At 41.4% G+C, this 26,108-nt stretch overlaps 1 protein-coding gene across 6 annotated transcripts in view; it reads left to right on the forward strand.

Annotated features, from left to right (window-relative positions):
• The first annotated feature begins 206 nt into the window (after positions 1-206).
• The window catches only part of HNRNPR (heterogeneous nuclear ribonucleoprotein R), a 52,589-nt gene continuing 26,687 nt past the window's right edge, over positions 207-26,108 (forward strand). Inside the window, exons 1-6 of one of the 6 annotated variants that reach the window (XM_073317794.1) lie at positions 209-384; positions 8,439-8,607; positions 10,945-11,063; positions 11,488-11,595; positions 14,285-14,398; positions 23,254-23,430. In XM_073317794.1, coding sequence (XP_073173895.1) covers positions 229-384; positions 8,439-8,607; positions 10,945-11,063; positions 11,488-11,595; positions 14,285-14,398; positions 23,254-23,430 — 843 coding nt within the window. In that variant the 5' untranslated portion in view covers positions 209-228. Of the gene's footprint in view, positions 385-8,438; positions 8,608-10,944; positions 11,064-11,487; positions 11,596-14,284; positions 14,399-23,253; positions 23,431-26,108 lie in introns of all 6 variants that reach the window. The other 5 variants (XM_073317795.1, XM_073317796.1, XM_073317797.1 and 2 more) reach the window with 5 other exon arrangements.

Consider the following 26,108-nt stretch of genomic DNA (forward strand, 5'->3'; position numbering starts at 1 on the left):
CCCGGGCGGCCCCGCCCAGCTCTGGAGGCCGCCCGGCTCGCGGGGGCGGGGCGGGGCCCGGCTCGCCTCCCTTTGTTTGGCCCGGCAGCGGGGGGCCGCAGCTGCCGCGTTAAATCCCGCAGCTCTGCGCGGCAGGTCTGGCCGTTTCCTCCAATTGGCCGGAGGGAATACCGGTGTCCCGCCTCCCACCTCTCATAGGTTTCGAACGGTGCTCGTCTGACGCCCAATATGCTGATTGGCGAATGCCGGGATCCCTGGAAGCAGTTCCGGGAAACCCCGCGTGTTGCCGGGGTCGCGCCGCCGTCCATGAGGAGAGAGGAAGTGCGCGGGCGCCATTTGCAGTCGCTGCTCAGGCCTCAGCCGCGCCGCGCAGGCCGCGCTCCGGTGAGTGCCGGGGGGAGGCCGCCGCCGCGCGGGGGGAGAGCCGGGCTGCCGCGCTCTGAGGCGGCGAGTCCGCGGACGGGCCTGCGTCCCGCATGGGGAGCCCGGCGCGGTAGCGAGGCCCGGCGCGAGAGGAGGCGGGCCCAGGGCGACCGGGGCCTTGTGGAAGGCGGGGGCCGCAGGCCGCGCTCGCAGAGGCGCCTCCGGGCGCCTGGCCGGGAAGGGGGCGGCTGGGGAGGCCAGCCGCGCACGCGGCGTCGGCTTCGCTGGCGGGGCGCGGGGCCCGCCGTGGCGGGAGGGCGGCCGCTTCCCGGCGGCGTGGGGGGGCGGGGGGCGCTTTGCGTGGGGTCGGGCCTGGCGGCGCGGGTGGCGGGAGACTGGCCCGCTCCGCTCCACCACGTGGACTGGCTGCCGCCTGCGGGCGCCGAGAGGCGGGCGCTGGCTCCTGCTCCGTGCGAGGCTTCGCGCCGGCCGCGTTGCGTTCCAGCCGCTGTGGGCGAGGCGCAGCTGGCTCCCGGCGCAGCCCGGGCCGCTCGGGGAAGCTGCCTGCAGGCAGAGCCCCGTGGCTGCTGGCCCCGGGAGACCCCTGCCCTGCCCCGTGTGCGTGGGTTGGCTAGGAAACCTCTTGCCTAAATGCGGATTGATCTGTATTGCCATGAGGGTGGCGACGAGGACACATCTGTTCTCTGTAAAACCACCCGTAGGAAGTATTCTGCTAGTGTGGGTTTTAGTAAGCTAAATTTCACATTAAACCTATTTAAAATAATTCAAGTTACCACTTACCTATTTCCTTCTAGATGGTAAATCTTAGTGTGAGAGAGAGCTAAAATTCTCTAGGACCTGATCACTATGAAACTGCATTTTCTTTTGTAAACTTTACCAAACTTCTGTTCAGTACAATTTTGAATAAAAATACAGGGTTTTAAAGTGGATTTAGTTACTGTATGTTAGTGGCCTGGTTATCCATTACTCTGTGAATGTAGCCAGTTACCCTACTTGGCGTATGGTTCAACATAGGTTTATTTAGAGGAAGTTGCTTAGACTTTTCTTTGTATCTTTTTTTGTCTTCTCTCCCACTACTGAGCAAGAAGATTCCAGCAGCTTTGATACTTTTGTGCTGTGGAGAGCATTGTGAGGGCCACATAAACATTTTGGAGTCCTATTTGTGATGTATTACAGAACAATTACTGGTGTCATACACAGTATATTTTGTAGGAGTAAAAACGCTTCTGTAATTTTGAACTACAGTGCTTTTTTAATCCTTTCTGTGAAGTGACTGGCTTTTCTGTGTAAATTATAGGGTTTGCAGACTAGCAAAAATTCTACTTAACCTTTTTATTCTAAAAGCTGTGTTTCCTAAGAGTATTTAACATCCCTACTCAAGTGTCTGTCTAGGTAGTTATGATGTGAATCACAGTAATACTGGATTTATTCTGGCAGTATCACTGTGTGGTAGGTAAATGATTATTACCTCTGTTTTACAGATCGAGAACTGAAGTGTCCTTTTGGAAGATAAATTCATGGATGTTAGGGCATGTCTTCACTGCAGAGTTAATTTGAGTGATAACTCAAGTATTGTCCCTAACTTTAGTCCCATCCACACCCAAACCCTTAACTTGGTGTGCTCCTGTTTGTAACTTGAGTTGGCTGACCCTTTTGTGGGATGGAGTTGGGGGTTAGCACAATTTGTCAGCTGCTAGTACAATCACCGAAGCCTGATATATACTAGGAAATTAGGTCGGTATAACTGTCGCTCAGAGGTGTAAAAAAGTCCATACCCCTGAGCAATGTGATTAAACTGACCTAACCCCCAGTGCAAGGTCACTGGTAGAAACCCTCCAATTGACATAAGTAGTGTCTTGCAACTGGAGAGGTGTTAGGCTAATTTGACAGGGAGTTGACTCAAATGTAGATAATGTAATATGAGTTAATTCTGCAGTGAAGTTACAGCCTTCGGCATTCATACCATGATGACAGGTATTCATCTATATAGATACTCTTGAGCATAGCCTCTCAACCTGGGGTTGTAATGACCTCCCTCTAGATGTGGGGGAGGTGTCCCTATGCTTTCCCATATCATGAGGTCATTTTATGGGAAAGGTTAAGAATAGCTGGTCTGGAGGGGTGGATGTGTTAAATACTCACTGTAACAATTGTGTTTACTGTACTAGAAGTTAGACTTTAGGACCTTGGTAATCTGCAAAGCTCTTAATTTGCATGAAGGCAGTAACTTCAGAGCAAAAATGTAGTCCTGTAGCTTGTTCACTACTTTTACGCTAATTAATGTTTTGTAGTATATCTTATATAATTGAAACTGTCATAAATAACTACTCATTTGTATCACAAGTATTGCTTAAGGCAGTGGTTTTCAACCTTATTTTCATTTTGTGGACCCCCTACATTTCAGTTGAAGGTGTTGACCCATTTGGAAATCTTAGACATAATCTGCGGGCCCCTTGGGTCCTGGACCAAGGTTGAAAACCACTGACTTAAGGTAAACTGATGCATTATAGTTAGGTTTTTTTTGGTGTGTGTGGAACTTGCAAAACTTTCTTCTGGATTGCCAGTCGGAAGTGTGGGCTAGTGAGGTTCTTCAGTAATTCAAGTCACTGTTCAACTTCCATTATAAACCCTTGCATTCCCTCACATCTTTCTTAAATTCTTCTTTTGGATTTGAACTGTCCATGAGCTTAGAAAGAACAGGAGTACTTGTGGCACCTTAGAGACTAACAAATTTATTAGAGCATAAGCTTTTGTGGGCTACAGCCCACTTCATCAGATGCATAGAATGGAACATATAGTAAGAAAATATATATAATACACATACATACAGAGAAGGTGGAAGTTGCCATACAAACTGTAAGAGGTTAATTAATTAAGATGAGCTATTTTCAGCAGGAGGAAAAAATCTTTTGTAGTGAGAATCAGGATGGCCCATTTAGACAGTTGACAAGAAGGTGTGAGGATACTTAACATGGGGTAATAGATTCAATATGTGTAATGACCCAGCCACTGAGTGGCTGGGTCATTACACATATTGAATCTATTCACATATTGAATCTATTTCTCCTGCTGATAATAGCTCATCTTAATTAATTAGCCTCTTACCTTCTCTGTATGTGAATATATTATATATATCTTCTTACTACATGTTCCATTCTATGCATCCGATGAAGTGGGCTGTAGCCCACAAAAGCTTATGTTCTAATAAATTTGTTAGTCTGTATCCGCAAAAAGAACAGGAGTGTTTGTGGCACCTTAGAGATTAACACGGCTGCTACTCTGAAACATGATCTTAGACTGAAGGTAACTTTTTTTTGGGTGAAGGGAGGGATAAATCTGTTCTGCTGTGCTTCAGTAAAGCTACTGGGGTAGCACATAATTTTTCAGTTTCAGAAAAACCCTTTTTTGATACATTGAACATTTTGAAGTTCAGCCATTTTGATTTATCAATGTAATGTTTTTAAACCTCCAGTGAGGCACTAGTTGTCTAGTAGGTGGTGATGGCGGGGGGTGGGGAGATTAAAGTAAGTAATTTAGGGCAGGTCTACATTATGGGGCTAAATCAACCTAAATTATGCAACTCCAGCTTTGTGAATAACATAGCTGGAATCGACGTATCTTAGATCGACTTACTGTGGTGTCTACACCATGCTGGGTCGATGGGAGTTTCTCCCGTCGACTTACCTTATGCTTCTCATCCTGGTGGAGAACCAGAATCGACAGGACAGTGATCGGCAGTTGATTTAGTGGGTCTTCCCTAGACTCAATAAATCGATCCCTGGATTGAGCGCCACAGCATCGGTCCACCAGTAAGTGGAGACAAGCCCTTTGAAATGGCTTTGGTGCAGGCTCAGTGTAGAATATCCATAAGGTTTTTAGTTATGCCTGCTGTACTTTAAAGTTGATTATGTACAGCTTTGCTGCTTCATGGTAGCATAACTGTTGTAGCAAGCTGAATAGCAGTCCGGAACAAGTCCATGTTCTCAGCAGCTGTATCATCTTGTAGTGGGATTTATACTAAAAGAGAACTATTTTGGTGGGGAAAGTGCAGGTTTGACTACTTGAATTACTTGCGCATAACTCCTCCCCCACATCAGGTAACTAAATAACACCCAGAGTTCCAACTTTGCATGTGGCTAGACCTCAATGAGGATTAATTACTTTGACTTTGAGATATGGGTGGGCAAGTAACTCAACAAAAATTATACAGTGCTGTCGTTAGTTGCACAGTTGGCAGTGCCAATATGGAGTCTTTTACGTAAAACACCATTCTGCAACTTCAAAATGGTGCAGTTAGGTAATGGCCTGGACACCAATATGGATTCTACACAAAACATCCACACTTACAATCTGCAGTTGCTCCCAAACTTTATATACTGCTGCTTGCTTAATAGGCACATCTTTATACGTATGCACATCCTGAAGTCCACCTGTCTTTGCACATTCTACATATTTCACGCATAGCAAAGTAAATGATCCTTCTGGAAGTGTATCTATAATCTTTGCATACATCTGGGTTAAAGAATCTCCCTGTCCTCCCGAAACTTGGGTTGTACAATTTCTGTATGTGTACCTAATCAGGTTTATATGTGCATTTTGTGCTTTCACGTATGGCTCAAACTACCAACCAGCCATGTCATGGGCATGATCCATGTGCAAACTCCAACATCTCTACTCCTTTTTCAAACTTGCTTCACTTCAAAGTTCTTTTCTAGTCTGAATAATGAAAGTAAACATGTTACCTTCTTAATCAACTGATCTTATAGCATATTCAAGTAACTTTCTTTGGTGACAAAAATTGAACTGGTGTTTACTTCTGGTGTCTTTGCATAGCTGACACAGCTAAGAGGAAGAGAGCTGGATTACCTTCCTCTTTGTGCATCAGTATGACTCTTGAATTCCAGTTATACCTGTGCAGCCCCATTGAAGGCAATGGGGTCATAAGGGGTGTTGCAGGGGATATGATTTGGCTTGTGTGTTGGTGAAGCAAGGAGGAAAAATCACCATTTAACACTCAGATTCTGATCTGAGTTTGCAAAACTAGCTGATGGGGGGGAAAAAAAATCTCTGCTTGTGATTGGAATGGTGTGCATGTTCATCTGGAAATCACTGAGACACATTACTCCTACCGTAATACCTTCATGTTTCAGAGTAGAACCACACTTAAAGAAGAGTTTGCAGTTAGACACATGACAGGAAATGCATAGTTAAGGATGAATAATCTTAACTTAGCTGGTTTGTGCACATGCATTACAGTAGCCCTAAATTATGTGATCTCATACTAATTCTCAAGTTCTTTTTACAAAGATAAACATGTATAGCATGAAGAATACACTTGACTTACATGAAGTGAAGTAAAATAGGCTTAAAATTCATACTAAAAGTGCATTCTGCATTGGAGTAATACTGTAGCAAAAACTTACTGGATTGTACACTCCTATATAAATACTAAGCTGACAGTGACACTAAATATTTTGTACCATTAGGTTACAAAAGTAATACTTCATAGCTTATGAGAAGCTTTAGCTGTGGAACTGCAAATTCATTAAGTTTGCAGCTAAAAGTGTACAACCAATAATTCTCAGCACAAGTTTTAGGTAAGCTTGAGAACATGACTAAAGTCTTAACATCTTCCATCAGGAGAGAGTTGAATACTGTGTGAAAATGACATTTGAAGTGTTAATCCAGCTTTAAAAAAAGCCTCTTAAAGGGACATCAATTTAAACTACTCACTTAGGAACATTTTTACTGTTAGAGGTAAAACAATTACTGTAGTTGAGGCTATTTGTCTATTTCACTTTTTTACTTTGTGTAATCAGTTTCACACTTTCCCTGTATTTTCTTGTGCAAAACCCTACAAGTGAGAGAAAGTAAAGTAAAATGATTGTCAAGCTACAAAAACTGGCAAAGGAGTTGGGGTGATGGGGGAGAAGAGACAAGACTCAAAGGCTGATATGGTACCTGAAACAATTTTTTAAAACTATTTCAAGGTATGGGGGGGGGGTGGCTTCTAAAGATACCTAAGGAGCAAATTTCTAGCCTTAATTTAGCATTTATTGACTTTTATGTAATTCACTGCACAAACTTAACATTGCAGTAATGTTTTGGGATTTAATATAATGTGAGTTTGGTGAATATTGTGTGTAGAGGTGAATAAGCATGGTTCTGTTGACATGTTTTGTACAGTAATACTGTCACTTTAAATCAGAGTGGATAAACAACTGTTTTAAAAAACCAGAAATCTGATTTTTTTAATTTAAATCAGATTTTTTTATGAAATGCTTTTAGAGGGAAAAAAACCTATCTAAAGAGAGTTTTAATTAAGACACATTATAGCTCATCATGGAATAGGGATTATAAATTCTAATTCTATAGTATGAGACAATATATTCATGAAATTTTTAAGAAACATTTTGTAAATGAGCTCCAGTAGTTCATGGATTTAGGGACCCAATCTTATAGGTTTCCAGGGGCTTCTGTATAGATTATTTAGGTTAATCTTTCTATCTACCCAATGGGACTCGGTCTAGAAGATAAAATCAGAGATGCTTAGTTGTGCAGTTCTCAAACTGTGGATTTGTGTCTCCAGAGATAACATGCTTGTTAATAGCAAAAATAATAATGGCATAATAGCAAAGTTAATAGCAACTTCTAAGTGCATACATGTATATCATGCAGCTGCAGAAGTTGGCTTCGTTATATAGCTTGCATGAGGGACTGTCACTTGAGTCTTGTCCCCTCCCAGTCACCACAGTTCTCTCAATCCATTGCAGAATCTCTTGTCTGTCTAATAAGAATGATTTGGCTCAAGCCAGCAAATTTGCCCTGGTGCATTTTCAGAGCAGTGCATAGGCTTTAGTTTAGAAGCTTTGGATATGTTGCTTGTCTGTCTTGGGTGAAGTTATTTAAGAGATTTGTTCTGTGGTAGCTGACTAGATATCTTGAGGCTTAAACATTAGAAAAGGTTTATTCTTGAACCATCTTCAAATCATGTATTCCAGTACATATTGCATTGCTCCTGTCATGTTGCATATGTCTGTGTAGTTACCGTTCCATCACTGATACATGCATCATCAACTTTTCTTTCATGTCTTATAAGGCCCAGCACTATTTGCATCTCTGCTGATCTTATACAGTTGACAATCCTAATTAAGTAGTTGGTTGCAATCTCAGCCATGAAAGCTGAGGTGAAAACATCTATTGGCCGGCTAATAGAGAAATTGAGACAAATTGTACAGTGAATTAGGCAAAGCCCATTAGAGTGGTCTAAGACAGTAGCTGTGCCTCTTTGAATGTACATCCTTGCGATCTCTATTGATTGTTGCATCAAGTCTTTTACTTACGAGAAATTCAGGATGCTGCAGTCATGGCTGCGTTTGAAACTAGTAAAATTCAAAATACCTTGTGCTACAATTTGCAGAATCTAAAACATTCTACCTGAAGTGGTTTTTCACTTTCAGATTTGTACCACTATGGATTGAAATTGGTAATATGTCGTAGTATGGCACTTTCCATGTTTGAGTTCTGAAGCATGCTGAGCAAAAGAGTATGGCCTCTCATGTAACATTAAGTTGGGTTTGAAAGAAGGCATGACAGCAAGCCAGGAAACTATGTGAAAGTTGGCAAACGTATTGACATTGATATGTTAAGATACCCTGCATAAGAAATAATCATTTTAAGATTAGAGGAATGGGAGATGAAAATAGCAGTAGTTTTGATGTGGCTTATGGTTCACCAATTGAAGGGTGTTATGTAATACACCAGTACACTCCAGCTGCTATGGTAACCAGATACCTTACTGACAATCAAAGTTGAGTTTAGATCTGATGTACATGAAGTACTTTAAAAATGTAAATTCTTCCATGTACATGTTCCACAATGTTACAGAACTGTACTTATTGAAACTTAAATCAGCTGCATCCCAAAAGCATTAAATACGATTTTGATACAGGTCGTTTGCAGCATGTATACCAATTAGTTTAGATAAATCATGCATTGTCCTACAAACTAGTTATTTCTGGCTTAATGTAATATAGCTCCTGAATTTTTTCCAGCAGCATAATAAAATGGCTAATCAGGTGAATGGTAATGCGGTACAGTTAAAAGAAGAGGAAGAACCAATGGATACTTCCAGTGTAACTCACACAGAACACTACAAGACACTGATAGAGGCAGGCCTCCCACAGAAGGTGGCAGAGAGACTTGATGAAATATTTCAGACAGGTATAATATACATTTCTTGTTTCTGATTGGTTATGAAAGTGAGGGCATACCATTTTCAAATTTTATAGATTAAGGTTTAAAAATTCTCACTGTGTTTGATCTGTGTAGCTCTGAATGTATTGCTACTTCCACTTCCCTGAAGGCAAATTGGGTTTGACACTGACTCTTTTTAATTATTGGAATCATCCTTAGTGTTGAATGACATCCTAGTTCCTTCAGGAGACAGTGCATCAGTTTGTCTTAGACTTTCACAAGTAAAGATGTATGTTCCAGCATACTAAACTGCACATTTTTCTTAATCCAAATAGTCATCACTTCGCTTTTACTTTTCTACTGTCAACTCCTCACAGTGACTCTTAGAACACTTAAGGGCTGAGTAGATGGCTCAGTAGGGAAAGCAACTAGCTTGTCTTGACTGGGACAACATTTGAACTCCAGTCTGCCTATGGATTTTATGTTCTGTCTAGTTCCAGCTGAACAGTTGAATCCATGTCAGTCATTACACTGAAGTTTTCACTCTAACTGCATTTTAACACAGTCCAGGAGTAAGCTATTCAGCAAATTGAATAATATAGTCTCTGGAAATCCTAGCAAGAACGGGTCCCTTTGCAGGAAGAGGGGTTTTTTTTTTTTTTTTTTTTGGGAGGATAATTTCCCTCCATTATTTTGGTCTTATAAATGGAAACTTCCTCTTCCTCTTTAGAGTGTTCTTTGAACAGATTTAGAGACATAAATGGAACTGCTTCATGCACTTACCTGAATATCTCAGTGACAGGATGCCAGTTTCTCCTTTTAAACAGTCTAAAAATTCCACAAACCAAGTGAAGGCAGTTCAAAATAATACCTTATCCATCTTCAGTATGTTGATATTCTGGCTTGTGTGGGCGATCTCTTTTGGAAGTCAGTCCAGTGAGTTTCTACCAGCTTTTATTTGCTTAGAGATGCCTTTCTCTAAGTGTGGGTTATGATAATATCCACATCATGGCTTGAGGATAGATGTAAATGGCTGGGCAAGGGACTTGTAGGACTCGAGTCTAGAAGGTGTTGCAATTGTGTTGTGAGGAGTTCTCAAGTAAGAGTATTTTAACCCAGAAATTGACTAGCTAGTATGACTTCATTGCATGGGTAACTTTTGAAAACACATTTGTTCAAATTTCCTTAATGCCAACTGAAGATGTTCTACACTATGCAGGGTTTTATCAGCTCTATTAGTTTCTTTTGATGCCACAGCCAAATTTGGGGATGTACTTTGGGATTTTTTTAATCTGCTCAGTCTTTTCACTTGTGAATGATACAGGTGCCTTCCAATATGCAGGATCATTTCTGAAATGCAGTCTTTGTGCTCTGTACTATTGTGTTTTTGAACTCCAGTGGAGATTAAGGAGTGTGCAGTAATTTAAATTCCAGAATGTTCAGTGTTGTGAGGAGTTCTCTATGTGGATTCACACTGAAGTCTGTTAAATATCAGCAGGTTTCTTGGAAAATGTAATCTTTGTCTGTAACTGGCAGCACTCCACAGCTTCCATAAAACCACTGATATTCCAAAGAGAGGAAAAACTTCCAAATAATTTGAAAATAACATGCGATTCAGAACTGGTCCACTGTCTTTGGGTCTGTACCTGTACAGCTGCTAATAGTGTACTTGGGGTACATAGCAGGGCTCGAAATGTCTTTCTGGATACTAAAAACTGTGGGTGGGTCAAAATGTTTTTTGTACTTTCCCAAGTGGAAAATCCACTGTAATCTCCACTCTTCCCACCTACTTCAAGAAGTCAACAAATTGTTCTATCTCTAATGCTTTTTGAGGTGAGGCGGGAGGTGGCTATAAGTGGCTCAGGTCCTCAGTCAGTTGGCTCCCTTTTCATTATGGATAGGGTACAGGCAAGTGAGTAAGATATAGGCAATGCTTCCCTGTCAGTGTATTTTAGAATGGCTCCATTCAAAGAAAGGAAACTTAAAGCTTTGGGTTCACAGATCTGTTGGAAATATGAGCCAGAGTTTTAATTATTTCAAACCCTGGTATGTAGCATTGTTTTTTTGCAGCAGATTGGATTTCCAAAGCTTCTGAAACTATTACTCTTGGTTTAATATTGCACTTAGTTTACTGTAGTGCCTAGGTATATACATTTTAATTTCTTAACTTTTTCATTCGTATACCCATATCCTTTCATATACTTGTGTAGGAGTATGTAGTTAATATTAAATAATGCATAATTCTATTTACTAATATGCAGTATAACTGTTGCTTGTTTTAAAAGCAAATAGCTTAGTTGTTAGCCATCTTGCTTTTGTATAATTAAACAGAAATCTGTAACTTTTCTATCTTTAACTTTTTAGGGTTGGTAGCTTATGTCGATCTTGATGAGAGAGCAATTGATGCTCTTAGGGAATTTAATGAAGAAGGCGCCCTCTCTGTATTACAGCAGTTTAAAGAAAGTGACCTGTCGCATGTACAGGTAAGGTGAGAGCTCCAGAAGTGTGAGCAGATAAGTGTAATGGTGTTTTGGCACTTCTGAGTTCCCGTAAAGCAAATACTTGATGTTGCAGTGTTCTAATGTTTCAAACCCAAATTGGAAGTTTGGCATATATCTTTGATATTTGTATTTTGAGTGCAAGGCAAAAGCCTCTAATGCTGGAATGAGCACTATATATTGAGTGAATGTGTGACCTGTTAGTGCTAGCTGGAGCCTTATTGTCTTTAGCAATCATCAGTTTGTTCTGATAATTTACATCAGCTGGGATGTTCTTAAGGATTCCTTTGGCATTTTGGTTATTACATTAACATGACACATTGGCTTTTGTGATGTGTAAGATCCAGTGGCTTTAGATGGCTTTTTATAATACGCTTCAATTGAATTACTTTATAAATTGTGTCTACAGAACAAAAGTGCATTTTTATGTGGAGTTATGAAGACCTACAGGCAGAGAGAGAAACAAGGAAGCAAAGTACAAGAGTCAACAAAGGGACCAGATGAAGCAAAGATTAAGGTAATGTATTTAGATACAAAAATTAAGCTGTAATGGAGGAGCAGGTATATTTGTCTCTAGAAAGAGACTGGGTAAATATGAGTGTGCTCATAAATCCTCCTCAATACACCGAAGTAGCATACAACACTGTTTGGAAGCTTTCCACTCTGATACGGTCAGGAAATGCACATTAGACAAATACTTAAGAGGCATGCTTCCACTAGTAAGCTAGCAGGTGTTTTAAATTAAATACTTGATTTGAAACTTTGGTTGCTGTACGTATGTAAATTTGAATGACTAGACTGAGGCCTGTCTGAAGAGAGCATGCCTGAGTGACTTTTTTCCATCAGATTTTGTGGTAATATAGATATTTTTTTTGGAAACTTGGAAATAAACATAGCACACATCTTAAGCAACTATTATGAATAGGGGTCTACTTAAATTGTGGAAAAATCACACTTTTTGCAGGTTGAGCAGGACGTAAAGCGCAAATTTTGTGGATATGTTCATACAGTTGTAAGTTCTATGCCATCTTTACTTCTGCGCTGCTGCTGATGGCGGCACCACCTTCAGAGCTGGGCAGTGGGAGAGTGGCAGCTGCTGGCAGAAGTAAGGGTGGCATGCAATATGCAACTATATTTGTTGTGCAAAAGTCAGCATGGTTTCTGTAAAGAGAGATCATGTCTTACTAATCTATTAGAGTTCTTCGAGGGGGTCAACAAACATGTGGACAAGAGGGATCCAGTGGACATAGTGTACTTAGATTTCCAGGAAGCCTTTGACAAGGTCCCTCACCAAAGGCTCTTACGTAAATTAAGTTGTCATGGGATAAGAGGGAAGATCCTTTCATGGATTGACAACTGGTTAAAAGACAGGGAACAAAGGGTAGGAATAAATTGTAAATTTTCAAAATGGAGAGGGGTAACTATTGGTGTTCCCCAAGGTTCAATCCTAGGATCAATCCTATTCAACTTTTTCATAAATGATCTGGAGAAAGGGGTAAACAGTGAGGTGCCAAAGTTTGCAGACGATACTAAACTGCTCAAGATAGTTAAGACCAAAGCAGACTGTGAAGAGCTTCAAAAAGATCTCACAAAACTAAGTGATTGGGCAACAAAATGGCAAATAAAATTTAATGTGGACAAATGTAAAGTAATGCACATTGGAAAAAATAACCCCGACTATACATACAATATGATGAGGCTAATTTAGCTACAACTAATCAGGAAAGAGAGCTTAGCGTCATCGTGGATAGTTCTCTGAAGACATCCACGCAGTGTGCAGCGGCAGTCAGAAAAGCAAACTGGATGTTAGGAATCATTAAAAAGGGGATGGAGAATAACTTATTGCCCTTATATAAATCCATGGTACACCCAAATCTTGAATACTGCATGCAGATGTGGTCTCATCTCAAAAAAGATATGCCCGCATTAGAAAAGATTCAGAGAAGGGGAACTAAAACGGTTAGGGGTTTGGAATGAGTCCTATATGAGGAAAGATTAAAGAGGCTAGGACTTTTCAGCTTGGAAAAGAGGAGACTAAAGGGGGATATGATGGAGGTCTATAAAATCATGAGTGGTGTGGAGAAAGTGAATAAGGAAAAGTTACTTACTTGTTCCTATAATATAAGAACTAGGGGCCACCAAATGAAATTAATGGGCAGCAGGTTTAAAACAAATAAAAGGAAGTTCTTCACTCAGTGCACAGTCAACCTGTAGAACTCCTTGCCTGAGGAGGTTGTGAAGGCTAGGACTATAACAGGGTTTAAAAAAGAACTGGATAAGTTCATGGAGGTTAAGTCCATGAATGGCTATTAGCCAGGATGGGTAAGGAATGGTGTCCCTAGTCTCTGTTTGTCAGAGGGTGGAGATGGATGGCAGGAGAGAGATCTCTTAATCATTACCTGTTAGATTCACTCCCTCTGGGGCACCTGGCATTGGCCACTGTCGGTAGACAGGATACTGGGCTGGATGGACCTTTGGACCCAGTATTGCCGTTCTTATGAACACAACTGTGAAATTTGCTCTTTATGCCCTGACCAACTTGTGAAAAAGTGTGGATCCACCCACACTCCCCCCCCCCCCCCATTTTAAGTAGACTTGTACGCATAACTGTTGCTTAAGATGTGCTCAGTGTTTTATCCCAGGTTTCCAGAAGTATCTATATTACCACAGAATTTTGATGGAAAAGAGTCATGCCAGGCATGGCCCTATAGTATAGGGTAAAAGTAAACAAAAGACAAGATTTCACGGTCCATGATGTGTTTTTTTCACAGCCATGAATTTGATAGACGACATCCCCCTCCCCCCCCCCGGGGGGGCAAACTAGGCACCCAAAATTAAAAAAAAAAAAAAATGCAATCAACTTTTGGGAGGAATATGTAGTATGCTGTTCAATATGTCATACAGAATGCACTAAATACTGGAAATATGTTGCATGTTGCTTCTGGGACACCATGTCAGTGTGTTTGCTTAAAACAGAAGTGTGTTCAGGCTTCCTTTTCTGAAAAGCAAGCTGAACAGTTTTTTGCTGTAAACTTTTCTATATAACGTAACACTTCTGTGCCCACTGACAGTGGTCTGCACAGCCTCTTAAGGAGGCCTATAGCTTGCTGTATGGTACTGGCAAAGTGCAAATTAGGAAATGTCAATCCCAATTAACTGTCATATCATTATAACTATCTAATGTAACAACTTTTTACAATTTTCAGGCTTTGCTAGAGAGGACTGGTTATACTCTGGATGTGACCACTGGACAGAGGAAATATGGGGGCCCTCCTCCAGACACTGTCTATTCAGGCATTCAGCCTGGTATTGGAACAGAGGTTAGTATGTGCAGATTATTCTACTAGGCCTTTTTGTTATGCTTTTACTAAGAAATTCAGGAAATTAGAAGTAAACAATACAACAAGTAAAAGCTTAGAGTCTTGCAGATAAGGACACACTTCAGTATCCTATTGGCTTTCCGCAGTTACGTTCTGCTTCTGCAGAAGATAACCACAGATGGCAGAAGAAGCAGAGATGGTGTAGAGAATAAAACTAGTTGAACAAGCTTTTAAAATAGGATAAGATGACCAAACTGTCAGATGACTTACAAGTCTAGCCAAACAGATCTGATTGAAAAGAAACCATTTGACCTTTTTCTTGTACAATGTGACTGTAACTTGAGGGACACTAATTGGTTTTGTTAGAGACTACATGCAAAAAATGGGTTTTAGAGTAACAGCCGTGTTAGTCTGTATTCGCAAAAAGAAAAGGAGTATTTGTGGCCCAAAAAATGGGAAGATGCTTGCAAATGTAAGTAAAGTGTTCAGGTAGAGAGCTCTGAAGTGTATACTAAATGAGTATTTGTGGATGGGTTGCCTACATTTTGTGGATCGTTCACATACATTTTGTTTCAGTTACACAAGGATCCTGGAAACTTTCAGAGGACTACTATCAAAACTTCAGTTCTGTCAGTGAAATCTATTAACAAAATTATTGAAAAGGCAAATTTAATTAATTGAAGTACTTTTCGTTCAAATAGTCTTGAATCTACTGTAAACATATTGGCATCAGTAGCTGCCCCACAGCATCTTAATAGAATCTTCCTGTAAATTGCTGTAGGGAACCCATTGGTGTTATCTCTCTTCCAACGAGCTAAAACATTAGTTTTAAGGTGGTTGTCATTTCCTTTTAATATTAACCAAAATGACTGAAATATGTAAATAAACGTTGATTAGTTGAGTCCACTATCACTTGTCCACATCCAGCTGTTCTGCAATAAATTTGATATTTTGCTGCAAGTGAAAATAAGTCACTCTCAATTAAATGTGTATATATATAAAAAATAAATAAGAGGCAAGAGGACACAACACTTAGTAAAGGAAACTTTTATATATCTGTGTGAAAGGACCTCTTAATTATCCTGCATTGTGTGGCTCAGTCTGGTGTAGGTCCCCAGCTTTTAAGAGCCCTAAATTCACCCTGCAGTTGCAGTTCAACAAAGGAAAACTGAATGAAGTTGGATATTTTAGGGTTGGAGTGGCTTTGGTTTTTGTTCTGTCGATGCATTTATGATTGCTGTTACCAAATTCCCCCATCCTCCTCACAAACGTAAAATTTAACTGAATTTTACATCCACATCACACTCTGGTTAACAGTTTGTATGCCAAATTTTAGCCTAGATTGACATTGTTTGCCTAAATTGAAGACCCTGTGCAATGTGGATGTACAGCTGAAACTGCTAAACTGCTCCTATAGCTATTTACAGAAATAGAGTTTATGTATCCATTTTATGACACTTAATTTCAAATTGTATATGTTGGTATGTAAATCAGGAGCCTATTATTATCCTTTACATTGAGAAGCTATTGATGTTATATAAGTGGTGGTCTGGCTGCTCACCTCCTTTTCTTAGCTCCTCCATAGTAGCCATATACAATGGCTGGTATTGCAGACTTCCTTTCTACCTAGTGTAGCAGAATGGTTGGGAGTAGTACAGTGATTGGTAACCCCTGTGAATCTACATTGTATAGTTGAGAGGGTTTAAGAACAGGCAACCTGATGGGCACTAATTTCCATCTTTTATATACATGGAGAGGAACTCTTTTATCTCCTTCTCCGGGGATGGAGTTTGAATTAGGCATTAACACAACTGACTTGTATACTAAATGCATGAAATGGCACTGTGAAACAAAAGTCAAGAAACACTAAAGTTAAGATTGAACTCACAATCTTATGCATATGCAAAAGGATACAACTTGGGTCTTGAATTCCATATAATCAGGCCTCAATGATTTGTGTATAGAAATAGTAATATTCATAATGGTAAATTGCCTAGAAATGGAAAGGAGATGGTTATTTTTAAGGCTGGATCGTCCATCTTTTCAGTATTTATAGGTATTATAGTGATGCTAAAACTTATACTGAGATTGGGGCCCTGTTGTGTTAGGCATTGTACACTCACTTAAACAGGCAAGGCAAAGCATGGGAGGGGAAATGGAAGCACAGAGGTGAATGAGTTCATTGTGTGGTGCTGCTGATGTGATTACATGACATAGTATGAATGACAAATATCCATTTATTCCTTAGGACAGCATAGAGTAGTGTTAAATAGCAGTATTGTGACTCCTACCTGAAGGCACTCAGTTGGAGTCCCCCAAGACTCAATCACCCTTGTTCATGAATCCACTAGGGACACAATGTCATGTTGGTGTAATCAGCTCTGTCTTTCTGTTGCTGTTTACCTCTTCTGATACCTTCTGTATATTGGGGCCTGGATGAAAACCAACTTGTTGAGGCTCCTTTAAAATAAGGAGATAATGCTGATTTGAAGACTTTGCAAAATCTACAGTCAGTTAGTCTGGAGGTCTTGTTAAATTTGTTTTTAGACCCCCAGATTGCTTTTTTTGGCCAGAAATACCCTTTTTGTCAATGGATGCTGACAGTTACATCCCCTTGCCTCCTGCAATCCCCTTTTCTCCGTTTACAGTTTTCTATAGTTTTGTTACCTTTTAGTCTTGACTGTTGGGATGGACTATACATCAGGCCTAATGAGAGTTCATCAGAAGCTCCACCTTCTGAATAGGGTAGGCTGGCAAGAACATATTGAGCTTGATTGCTTCTAGAGATACAAGACAAATATCTAGTGTAAGCTTTACACTGCATGAAATGCTAAATTCTTAGCCGACAGCCAAACTTCTGGCTGTAGGGCAGAGGTGGGCAAACTACAGCCCCTGGGCCACATCTGGCCCATGAGATTGTCCTGCCCAGTCCCTGAGCTCCAGCTGGGAAGGCTTGCCCCCGGCCCCTCTCCCGCAGCCTGAGCGCACTGTGCCACCAGCGCTCTGGCCCGCTGCTCTTGCCAGATAGCGTGGTGGCGTGGCTGGCTCCAGCATAAGGGGGTGGGGAGCAGGGGGTCCTGGGTCAGCAGTCAGGGGACAGGGAGCAGGAGGTGGTTGGATGGGTTCGGGGGGAGGGGAGGGCAGCAGGGGGCAGTTGGATGGGTCAGGGGTTCTGGCCGGGGTGGGGGGGGGGGAGACAGGGAGCAGGGAGTGTTTGGATGGGTCAGGGGTTCGGGGAGGGGGGTCAGGGGATGCAGATCAGGGGGGTTGGATAGGGCGTGGGAGTCCCAGGGGGCCTGTCAGGTGTGTGGATAGGGGTTGGGGCAGTCAGGGGACAGGGAGAAGGGGGGGGTTGGATGGGGGTGGGGTCCCAGGAGGGGGCGGTCAGGGGACAGGGAGAAGGGGGGGTTGGATGGGTCAGGGATTCTGAGGGGGCAGTCGGGGTGGGAAGTGGGAGGGAGCAGTTGGCGGTGGGGGCCAGGCTGTTTGGGGAGGCACAGCCTTCCCTACCCGACCCTCCATATAGTTTTGCAACCCCGATATGGCCCTCGGGCCAAAAAGTTTGCCCACCCCTGCAGTAGGGGGAGTGTGGTATATCTACTCCTATTGGGAAATTGATCTTACAGTAGCCTATGACACAATTTCACAGACTGGTGTGCACTACACAAAGTCAAGAATTCTTCATAGATTGTACTGGTAGCTAGCTGGGGCTGTGAGGTAGATGTTTAAGTGGCTCTGTAACTGGTGATTCTAGAAAAACAGACTTCTGCAAGGCACAGTGCTGATACCAATTTTATTTAATGTAGTCACCAGTGACCTACTGAATACTTCAAGGCAGTTCATGTACACCAGTATTTGTTTGTCCACAAGGGACTGACTTCAAAAGACTGAAGAGAACCTGAACAGTGAGATGGCTGCAATAGGTGACTATTGACTGAAATCAAGAATATTACTTAATTTGCCAATAAGTTCTCACTTTATATTAATGCTCTTATGGGCTTTCCTCTACATCTTAAAATATGAACACATAGAAAACTTGTAATTGCTAGTTCTAAAACATTGGATGCTTGGCATCTAAGCCTATGATTGCAAAGTCTATGATGTTGTTTGCACAAGGGGCAGCTAAAGATGTACATCAACCTTTAACTCTTGCATTTCCTAACTTCTTAGTGCTTATTGTGAAGCCTTTTGGATTTTTTTTGGTTTAATTTCCTAGGTATATCTAAAGGAAAAGTGCCCAGTTCTATGTCAGTCACAAATTCACTTGTGTAAAATAGTTTTAGGCTAAGTGTGCAGCTAATATCTCACTGTATTATTTGGATTGAGGATATAACATCTGCCATTGCCCTGTTGTGCTGATTGTGCAAAACTCTTGCACTGTGTGCAGCTAGCACCACAACCATGTGCACCTAACAAGCTGACAAGTTCTGTTGACAAAGCTTTCTTCATAGCCAATCAACTTGTCCTGCTTCTGAAGCTCATTAGGAAGATGGAGCTTAGTTAACTACTGCGCACACATGTATACCGTATACATAAGTGTTTAACTAGTGGCTTAATGGAATTGTCTACTGAACGTGTTTAGTTCTACACTTTCAAACTCTGCATGAAATTTAAGCCGAACTTCATTAAACTTGGCAAAGCACTTACTGCTCCTCAAATCCTGTTTATAAGTCCAGTTTGACATTACATAATGAAGATGTTTGTGTTATCCCTGAGTGGGAAAAGTGGCAGCTGCTTTATGATGAGGAAAATGCTTTTTATGCTCTCAATTCTAAAAGAAAGGGGTTCTGCTGAAACTTTTAAAAAATCATCTTTTGGCAGAGGCCAAACATAGAGCAGTGCTTGAGAATAGAGCTTGTAGTGGAAACTTGTTAAATATACTAATCTGCTATTAAGTGACTGCTATATCTCTCTTCCAAATGGGAAGAACTCTTAAAACTTAAGTCTGGATTTTTAAAGATACATGTGAAAACTACTGTTTTACCTATTAAGTAACTCAGATAAAGTGTGAAGAACATTTGGTATGTTTAACTTGGTTTTCTTCCGAGTTACCAAACCCCATGTTTTGTTTGTGTGCCATTAAGTGCATGATACTCTTAAACTGTGTTGGAACCCAACTTCAGGTGTTGCTTGTGGGTCCTGTGGCTCAGAATTAGGGTACTTGGTATCATGTCCAGCTCTGTTTGGATGGAAATTTAAATTCAATTAAAAATGCACAAACATTTTATTTTTTTATTAAATAAAACTACCTTAAGTGCACTGGATAACTTTTTTTTTTAATGTGTCAAAACATGTTTGCATTTAAACCTGATTTTAAGAACGTTTATCTGTAATTTATGTATTGAACTGTTTCTGGCCACCACGTCCTTCAATATTTTACAACTAGTAGGTCTTATAATTTAACACCTAATTTCCATTCATACATTGGATGCAAAAAAACAAACATTCCTGCTTTTTCAGATCCAGGGTTTCTTAACTTTGAATGAACTAATTAAATAAACTGAAATGGAAAAAATATTCTCCCTGCATCTTCAGAATAGGCCACTGCTGTCAAAGCTCTTTTAGCACTTCAGTAAACCCTGGTTGAAGGCGCTTAGCCAGTGACTTCCACCAGTTCGTTGGGTTGACTGTCTTTTTTTTTTTTTTTTTAAAGTTGGCTGCAAACTTAATACTTTTTGTATTTCATTTAAATTATTTTAATATATTAGTGAGTTTAGGCTGTAGACCCCTGCAGGTCCCCAGCTGCCCTGCAGCTCCCGGTGGCTGCAGAGGGACCCTGAAGCTGCTCAGTGGCTGTGGGGGGAGGAGAGTGCCGGACCCTCCTCCCTCCCCATTTTGTCAGGGATGGTTTTTAGTAAAAGTCATAGACTTCTGTGACTTCTTTTTTTATTGCCCATGATCTGTTCCTAACTTTTACTAAAAATATCCATGAGTCCTGTATTTTCAGGAACATGGGCCAGTACAGAAAGCTGCAAGTGGGGACTTTCTTTCCAGACCAGAAGATTAAAGTGGGGGATGTTGAAATGCCCTTAATGATCCTGGGAGTCGCGGCATGCTACTTAATGCCATGGCTCAGTAAGTGCTTCAAAAATCCCTAAGCCGGACCCCACCAACAGTAGGGTCGGCCCTCCCTTGCTGCGTACGCACCGTCCTCTCCAGCGCTCTAAATATTAGTGGGTTTAGTACCCTGAGCATGCGTGTTGGGGAAAATGCTTTCTCAAATTAACTTAAATAACCTCTGTGCTCTTTTAACACATTCTCCTAGGTACTGATGAACTGGCTAGTGCCACAGCTGATCAGGGCTTTGCATAAGAAGCAGTATTCAAATCACACTATCTCTAATACATCGTGGTAAAAAATTTTGTTACTCTCTCTATGGCAGAGGAGTATTTTAATCATCCTGGGGCTCCTTCTTGTTTGAGAGTATTAAGCAAATAATTGTTGTCTTGGTTTTGTTAAAGGGAAGTGGTCTGCTTGAAAATCGCCTATTGAATCTTCTACCTTCTGTTGAAAGAATCCCCCCTGAACCCGAAAGCTGAGGGAGATTAGAGGAAACCGTTCTCTTCTTTCACAGTCTAGTAGATTTCACAGTCTTGTTAGTCATTCACTTTTTATCCTAGCATATGTCTAGCCAACAGCTAGGAGGTGTGATTGCTAGTGCAGGTAGATGTGCACGTACTAGCTCTGCTTAATCCAGAGCAGGGATTCTCACGGCAAATTTTTTGGTGGTTTCAGATCTTGCTGGTGGCCTTGCTGACAATTTTTCCTAAAATACTTAACTTTCGGAAAAACAAATATGCACATATACATGTCCAAATCATTGTAATTTATGTAGGATTTTTTCACTCAGTAACAAATAATTGTCTGTCCTTTACTGTACCGAAGCAGAATAGAAACACACACAAATAAGGTGCTTTGCATGTTCTTGTCTTCGTTGTATCTTTGCTTTTTTGGTTTCACTTTTTTTCTCCCTAAGACTTGCTAGCTGATAAGTCTTCTGCTGTGAAAAGAGATACTTGTATGATTACGGGGGCGGGGGGGGGGGGGGGGCGGGCGGCTGCCAGCCCACCCTAGTTCCAAGCCCCCACCAGCTAGCTCTGTCCACTGACAAAGCAGGTGGCTGCCAAATAACATTCTAAGGGAGTATTGTGTAACTTTAAATGAGCATGTTCCCTAATTGATCAGCAATGTAACAACGAAACAATGTTAACCAGGACGACTGTAGTGGTATGGTCACTGCAGCAATGCTGCTATAGTCAAGATGGTAACTCTGGCAGAGCTAGTGTGCATATGTCTACCTGGGCTGGGAATCACCTCCCTGCTGTGGTGTAGACGTACCCTGGGATAAAACATATAACGTTAGCTAGCTCATTCTGACTAACAAAGTTTAATGTAGACAAGGTGCGCGCTGCCTCTAATGTGCTGAGATGATAGAGTTTAAGCCTTGCCTTTAATTACATGGACTTAGTATGTGTTTAATTGTACACTGCCTTGGCTAACAGCAGGTTGTCCACCCTAGACTTAACGTGATGCAGGATATCTTTTTTTAATCTTGGTCTAGATAAAGGCCATGAGAATATGTATACCTGTGATGAGAGTATTTGGTGTTCTTGAGTCTGCTCATAAACCCTTGTACTTCTTTTAAAACTGCTTTAAAAAAATTCAAGACATGAGACTTTGCTTTCTTAGAAAACTGCATTATTTAAAAAAAAAAAATAAATTGTTTGAAAAAGAAATTGGGTGGACACGTGTCTGTAAATTGGTGGTAAAATCTCGATACCTCTCCGCTTAGGCATACATTGTGTGCATCTTCAAAACTGTTCTTATAATACTTGTGTTCGGATGCTCAGAGCTCTCAATAACATTCAACTGTGAGTACTGAATTTCTGTTTGATATGCGTCCAAAAGTGACTCTGAGAAATTCGACCAATTTTTGAAAACTGACTTAATTTTTCTTCTTCCTAAACTAAGTTTTAAAATTAAGGGTGTCTACCATTCACTACATTTAGCAAAAATTTGCCAAGTTAGTTTCCATCCTGCACCATTTAAACGTACTATTTAGAAAACATCATGAGTATATCTTTACAACTTGACTTAACAACAACAAAAAATCCACCAACCAACAAGTACAGCAAGGGTGAGAACTTGTTTCTTTTTGACAGAAGTTACTACAGTTTAGACTCGGGGAAATGGAGAAGTTCAGACGTGAATAGCTATATCACCTCAGTTGTGTTTAATATATTAAACCTCTAGTGTTTTCTGCTCTTCCTTATTAATTACGTATTTAAATCTGTCTGTTTTTGTGTGATACATTTTTAGGTTTGGAATGGGCATGTTACTTATGAATGGCAAAGCCAGACAGACCAAAAATAGAATATCTTGAATGAATGGCTGGGAAAACTTAAGGATAGGTCCACTCTAAAAAGTTAAGGTGACCCAGCTATGTCTTTCATTGGTGTGAAAAATCCATACCCCTGGTTGCCATAGTTAAGTTGACCTGTCCCCCAGTGTAGACGGTGCTAGGTCGACGGAAGAATTTCTTCCATCAACCTAGCTACCCTCTCTAGGAGAGGTGGATTAACTGCATTACTACAGGGATGGGAGAACTGCTTCAGTTTAGCCACTCACTACAGCTGCAGCTGTGCCGCTGCAGTGGTTTAAGTGTAGACATATCCTAATTGTGAAATGAGTCTATAATGGATAGATAGTATTACAGCCGTAACTAGGGGTTTCTTCTATAGTTGTTCATAAATTTATTGTTCATGCAGTTTTTGTTCCCAGAGAACTTCATTTAAAGTGCCAATTCCAGGTCAGAATCTGCAAAGGCTTTTAAAGAGGTTTTGTTTTCTCTCCAGGTTTTTGTTGGCAAGATTCCCAGAGACTTGTATGAGGATGAATTGGTGCCACTCTTTGAGAAGGCTGGTCCAATTTGGGATCTGCGCCTCATGATGGATCCTCTGTCTGGTCAGAACAGAGGTTATGCTTTTATTACCTTCTGTGGCAAAGACTCAGCACAAGAAGCAGTCAAACTGGTGAGTTAATTCATTCTAGACACAGCAGGTTAATAGTATTACTCCACCAAGTTTAACATACCTTCTTCAAAATCCCTCCTCAAAGCTCAGCTCTGCTATAGTTCATGCAGTGAATTGCCATGTGACTGTGGCTGTGTGGTTGATCTGTGATTATTGCTGCTGATTGGTTTCAAATTGTGTGCACCTCCAGTCTGTGGTAAAACATACTGTGTTACTCCTTCTGCAGCCCCAACACCTTATGTACAGATGCAAACATGCTTTTTCTTCCACCTGTTATATCTTTGGTTTGGGGCTCTGCACCTAGGGACAGTCCTGGTACAGTGAGGCTTCAGCCTGCTTGGGCCTCTAAATTGAATCACAATATAAGAGTTGTAGGAAAAATAAAGTATGACGTACTAGGTTTCACCTGTGAGCAGTGACTTTCACTACCTGTTATGTCAGCACAGTTCCCCACAGTACAAAGAATCCAAACTCTTACTGTGGTTTTTTTAAGGAAGTATTAGCTCAGATTTTCTCCCTGGACTTGGCCGTTTCTAGGGTTCTACTGTTAAGGCTGCTAAGCCCCAATCTAGACCGGTAGTGTTAAGAAAACTTCAGTTTGATTCTGTATTAAAAAATGAACTTAGTTCTGGGGTGCAGGCAACAGCCAGAACAGAGTAAGAGAACTGAGACCTCAGGAGAAATGGCAGACTCAGTGCCCCAATCTCCCTTTCTTCTGGAAGCTGGAGAAGGTGTCATCTAATCCTCCTCAGTCTATGGCCATCTGAAGAGACAACCTCATAAGATCACAGGGCAACTTCATGTGACATCGCTGCTGTTTTGCAATCAAGTTTCACTATGACATTGAAATATTTGAATCTGCCTTCTCACTACAGAGGGGCGGATGGGAACACTGTGTCTCCTACTGCTTCCTTTGCAGTCCCAGGAGAGCTCTACTCAGCTGCTTTACCTTTTCCTGCTGAGGTACAGCAGCTCTTCCTCTAGATTCCTGACATCAGGGAGAGCAGGATAGATACTTGATAGGCTCAGGCTGAGTCAAGAGGAACTCCTAGTAAGGGATTACTCCCTTCCCTCACAAAAACATGAGGGATAGCCCAAGAGAGGGAAAGGGTGAAGACTGCTAGTTGACAGCTGTCCCCAAAAGACCATATGCCAGCTGTGGAGAACTAGAATGGAAGCTGTACACTTACGTATGACCTGTCCCTCCACAGCCCAATAATATCCTCTGTGCTGGGGCTGCAGGATGAGAATCACAGGAACTGAATACTTTGGTTCTATTCGCTCTTGGGTAAATCCTTAACAGGTGACTTGCAGGTGCCTTCTGTTCTCCTTGTATTGCCTAAGTAGTCCAAATGGAGCAGAGCGGGCCAGAGAATTCATCCCACTTGGCGGGGCGGGGTGGGGAGTGATTGGCTCTCAGGCTGAAAAGGTGGAATACTACTGCTGCTATGTAGCCTCTCTCCAGGTTCATCGAAACCCACTTAACCCTTTCCTGGTAGGATCAACACCTGTTAACAGGGTGAGGTTTCAAGCAAACACTTGCCGCCTATTAGCCTCACTGGAAAGAACTCAGCAGTCATCATCTAAGAACTTTGAACAAACATATGATTGTATAAGATTATCTTGGGCTCTTCCAGGACTCAAATTCCTAGCAGGACATGCATAATTCATCTTTTCCAATAATATGGAGCTGAAATTCATAGCCCTAAGAGGTCATGAAAAGTCAAGCTTTGAAGTTAACACTTCCAAAAACCATTGTAAGATACTGGAAAAAATCAGTCTTAGAGCTTGGTGTTCATTATTTTTAGCAAAGATTTGAGTTTCCATTCAGTTTGAATTAAGATCATTGCACTTCAAGTAGTATGGGACAATGTTGAATTGTGTAGGCTTCACTCATAGGGTATGATTCTGCTTTTGTTAACATCAGTGACAAAATCTTTAATGACTTAAATGGGAGTGGGATCAGGTTTGATTAAAAAAAAACAAACAAAAAAACCACAAAAAACCATAATCAACACTTTGTTGAAAAGCAGATTCTGAGTTCACTTACAATAGTTAATAGAAAATTAGAAGTTTATTATGAATCACTCTATTTGTATTGAAAGCAAATTTTCAAATGAATTTGGATCAGATATTAATCTGTCCCTTCAATAAACTGCTCTTTGAGTGCTTGCTCATTGTGATTCCATTCTAGGTGTGCGCGTGCCCATGTGCGCGGTCGTCAGAGATTTTTGCCTTAGTGGCATCTGGAAGGCTGTCTGTGGCACCCCCTTGAGTTCCGCATCCATGCGTGGATATATCGGGCGCCGCCGGCCTTGTGCCCTCTTGGTTCCTTCTTACTGCCCGTGGTGGTCAATCAGAGCGCCTTTCCTTGCTTGACAAGGACGAGCGGTTTTTCTCCCTTTGACTTTGTGCCTTAAGGCCTTGTATGTAGTTAAGTACCCATTAATACCTTAATTGTTAAGGTTCCAGCAGGTTCCCCTGGTGGGGCATGCCCCGGTCTCTGGGTTTCAAGCCCTGAACAGACTGTAACAGGCCTATACCTGTTAGTGACCCTCACGGCAGTTGTCCCAAGTACTGTATCTGTAAGAACTTTTGGCCCCCCACACAAAAAGAGTGGGACATTCAGCTCCAGGCTCTCCTGATGGAGTCCATCTGCAATCCAGGTCTCCTCGGCA

The sequence above is a fragment of the Lepidochelys kempii genome, chromosome 19 (assembly GCF_965140265.1).
Source record: "Lepidochelys kempii isolate rLepKem1 chromosome 19, rLepKem1.hap2, whole genome shotgun sequence".
NCBI classification, from domain to species: domain Eukaryota; kingdom Metazoa; phylum Chordata; order Testudines; family Cheloniidae; genus Lepidochelys; species Lepidochelys kempii.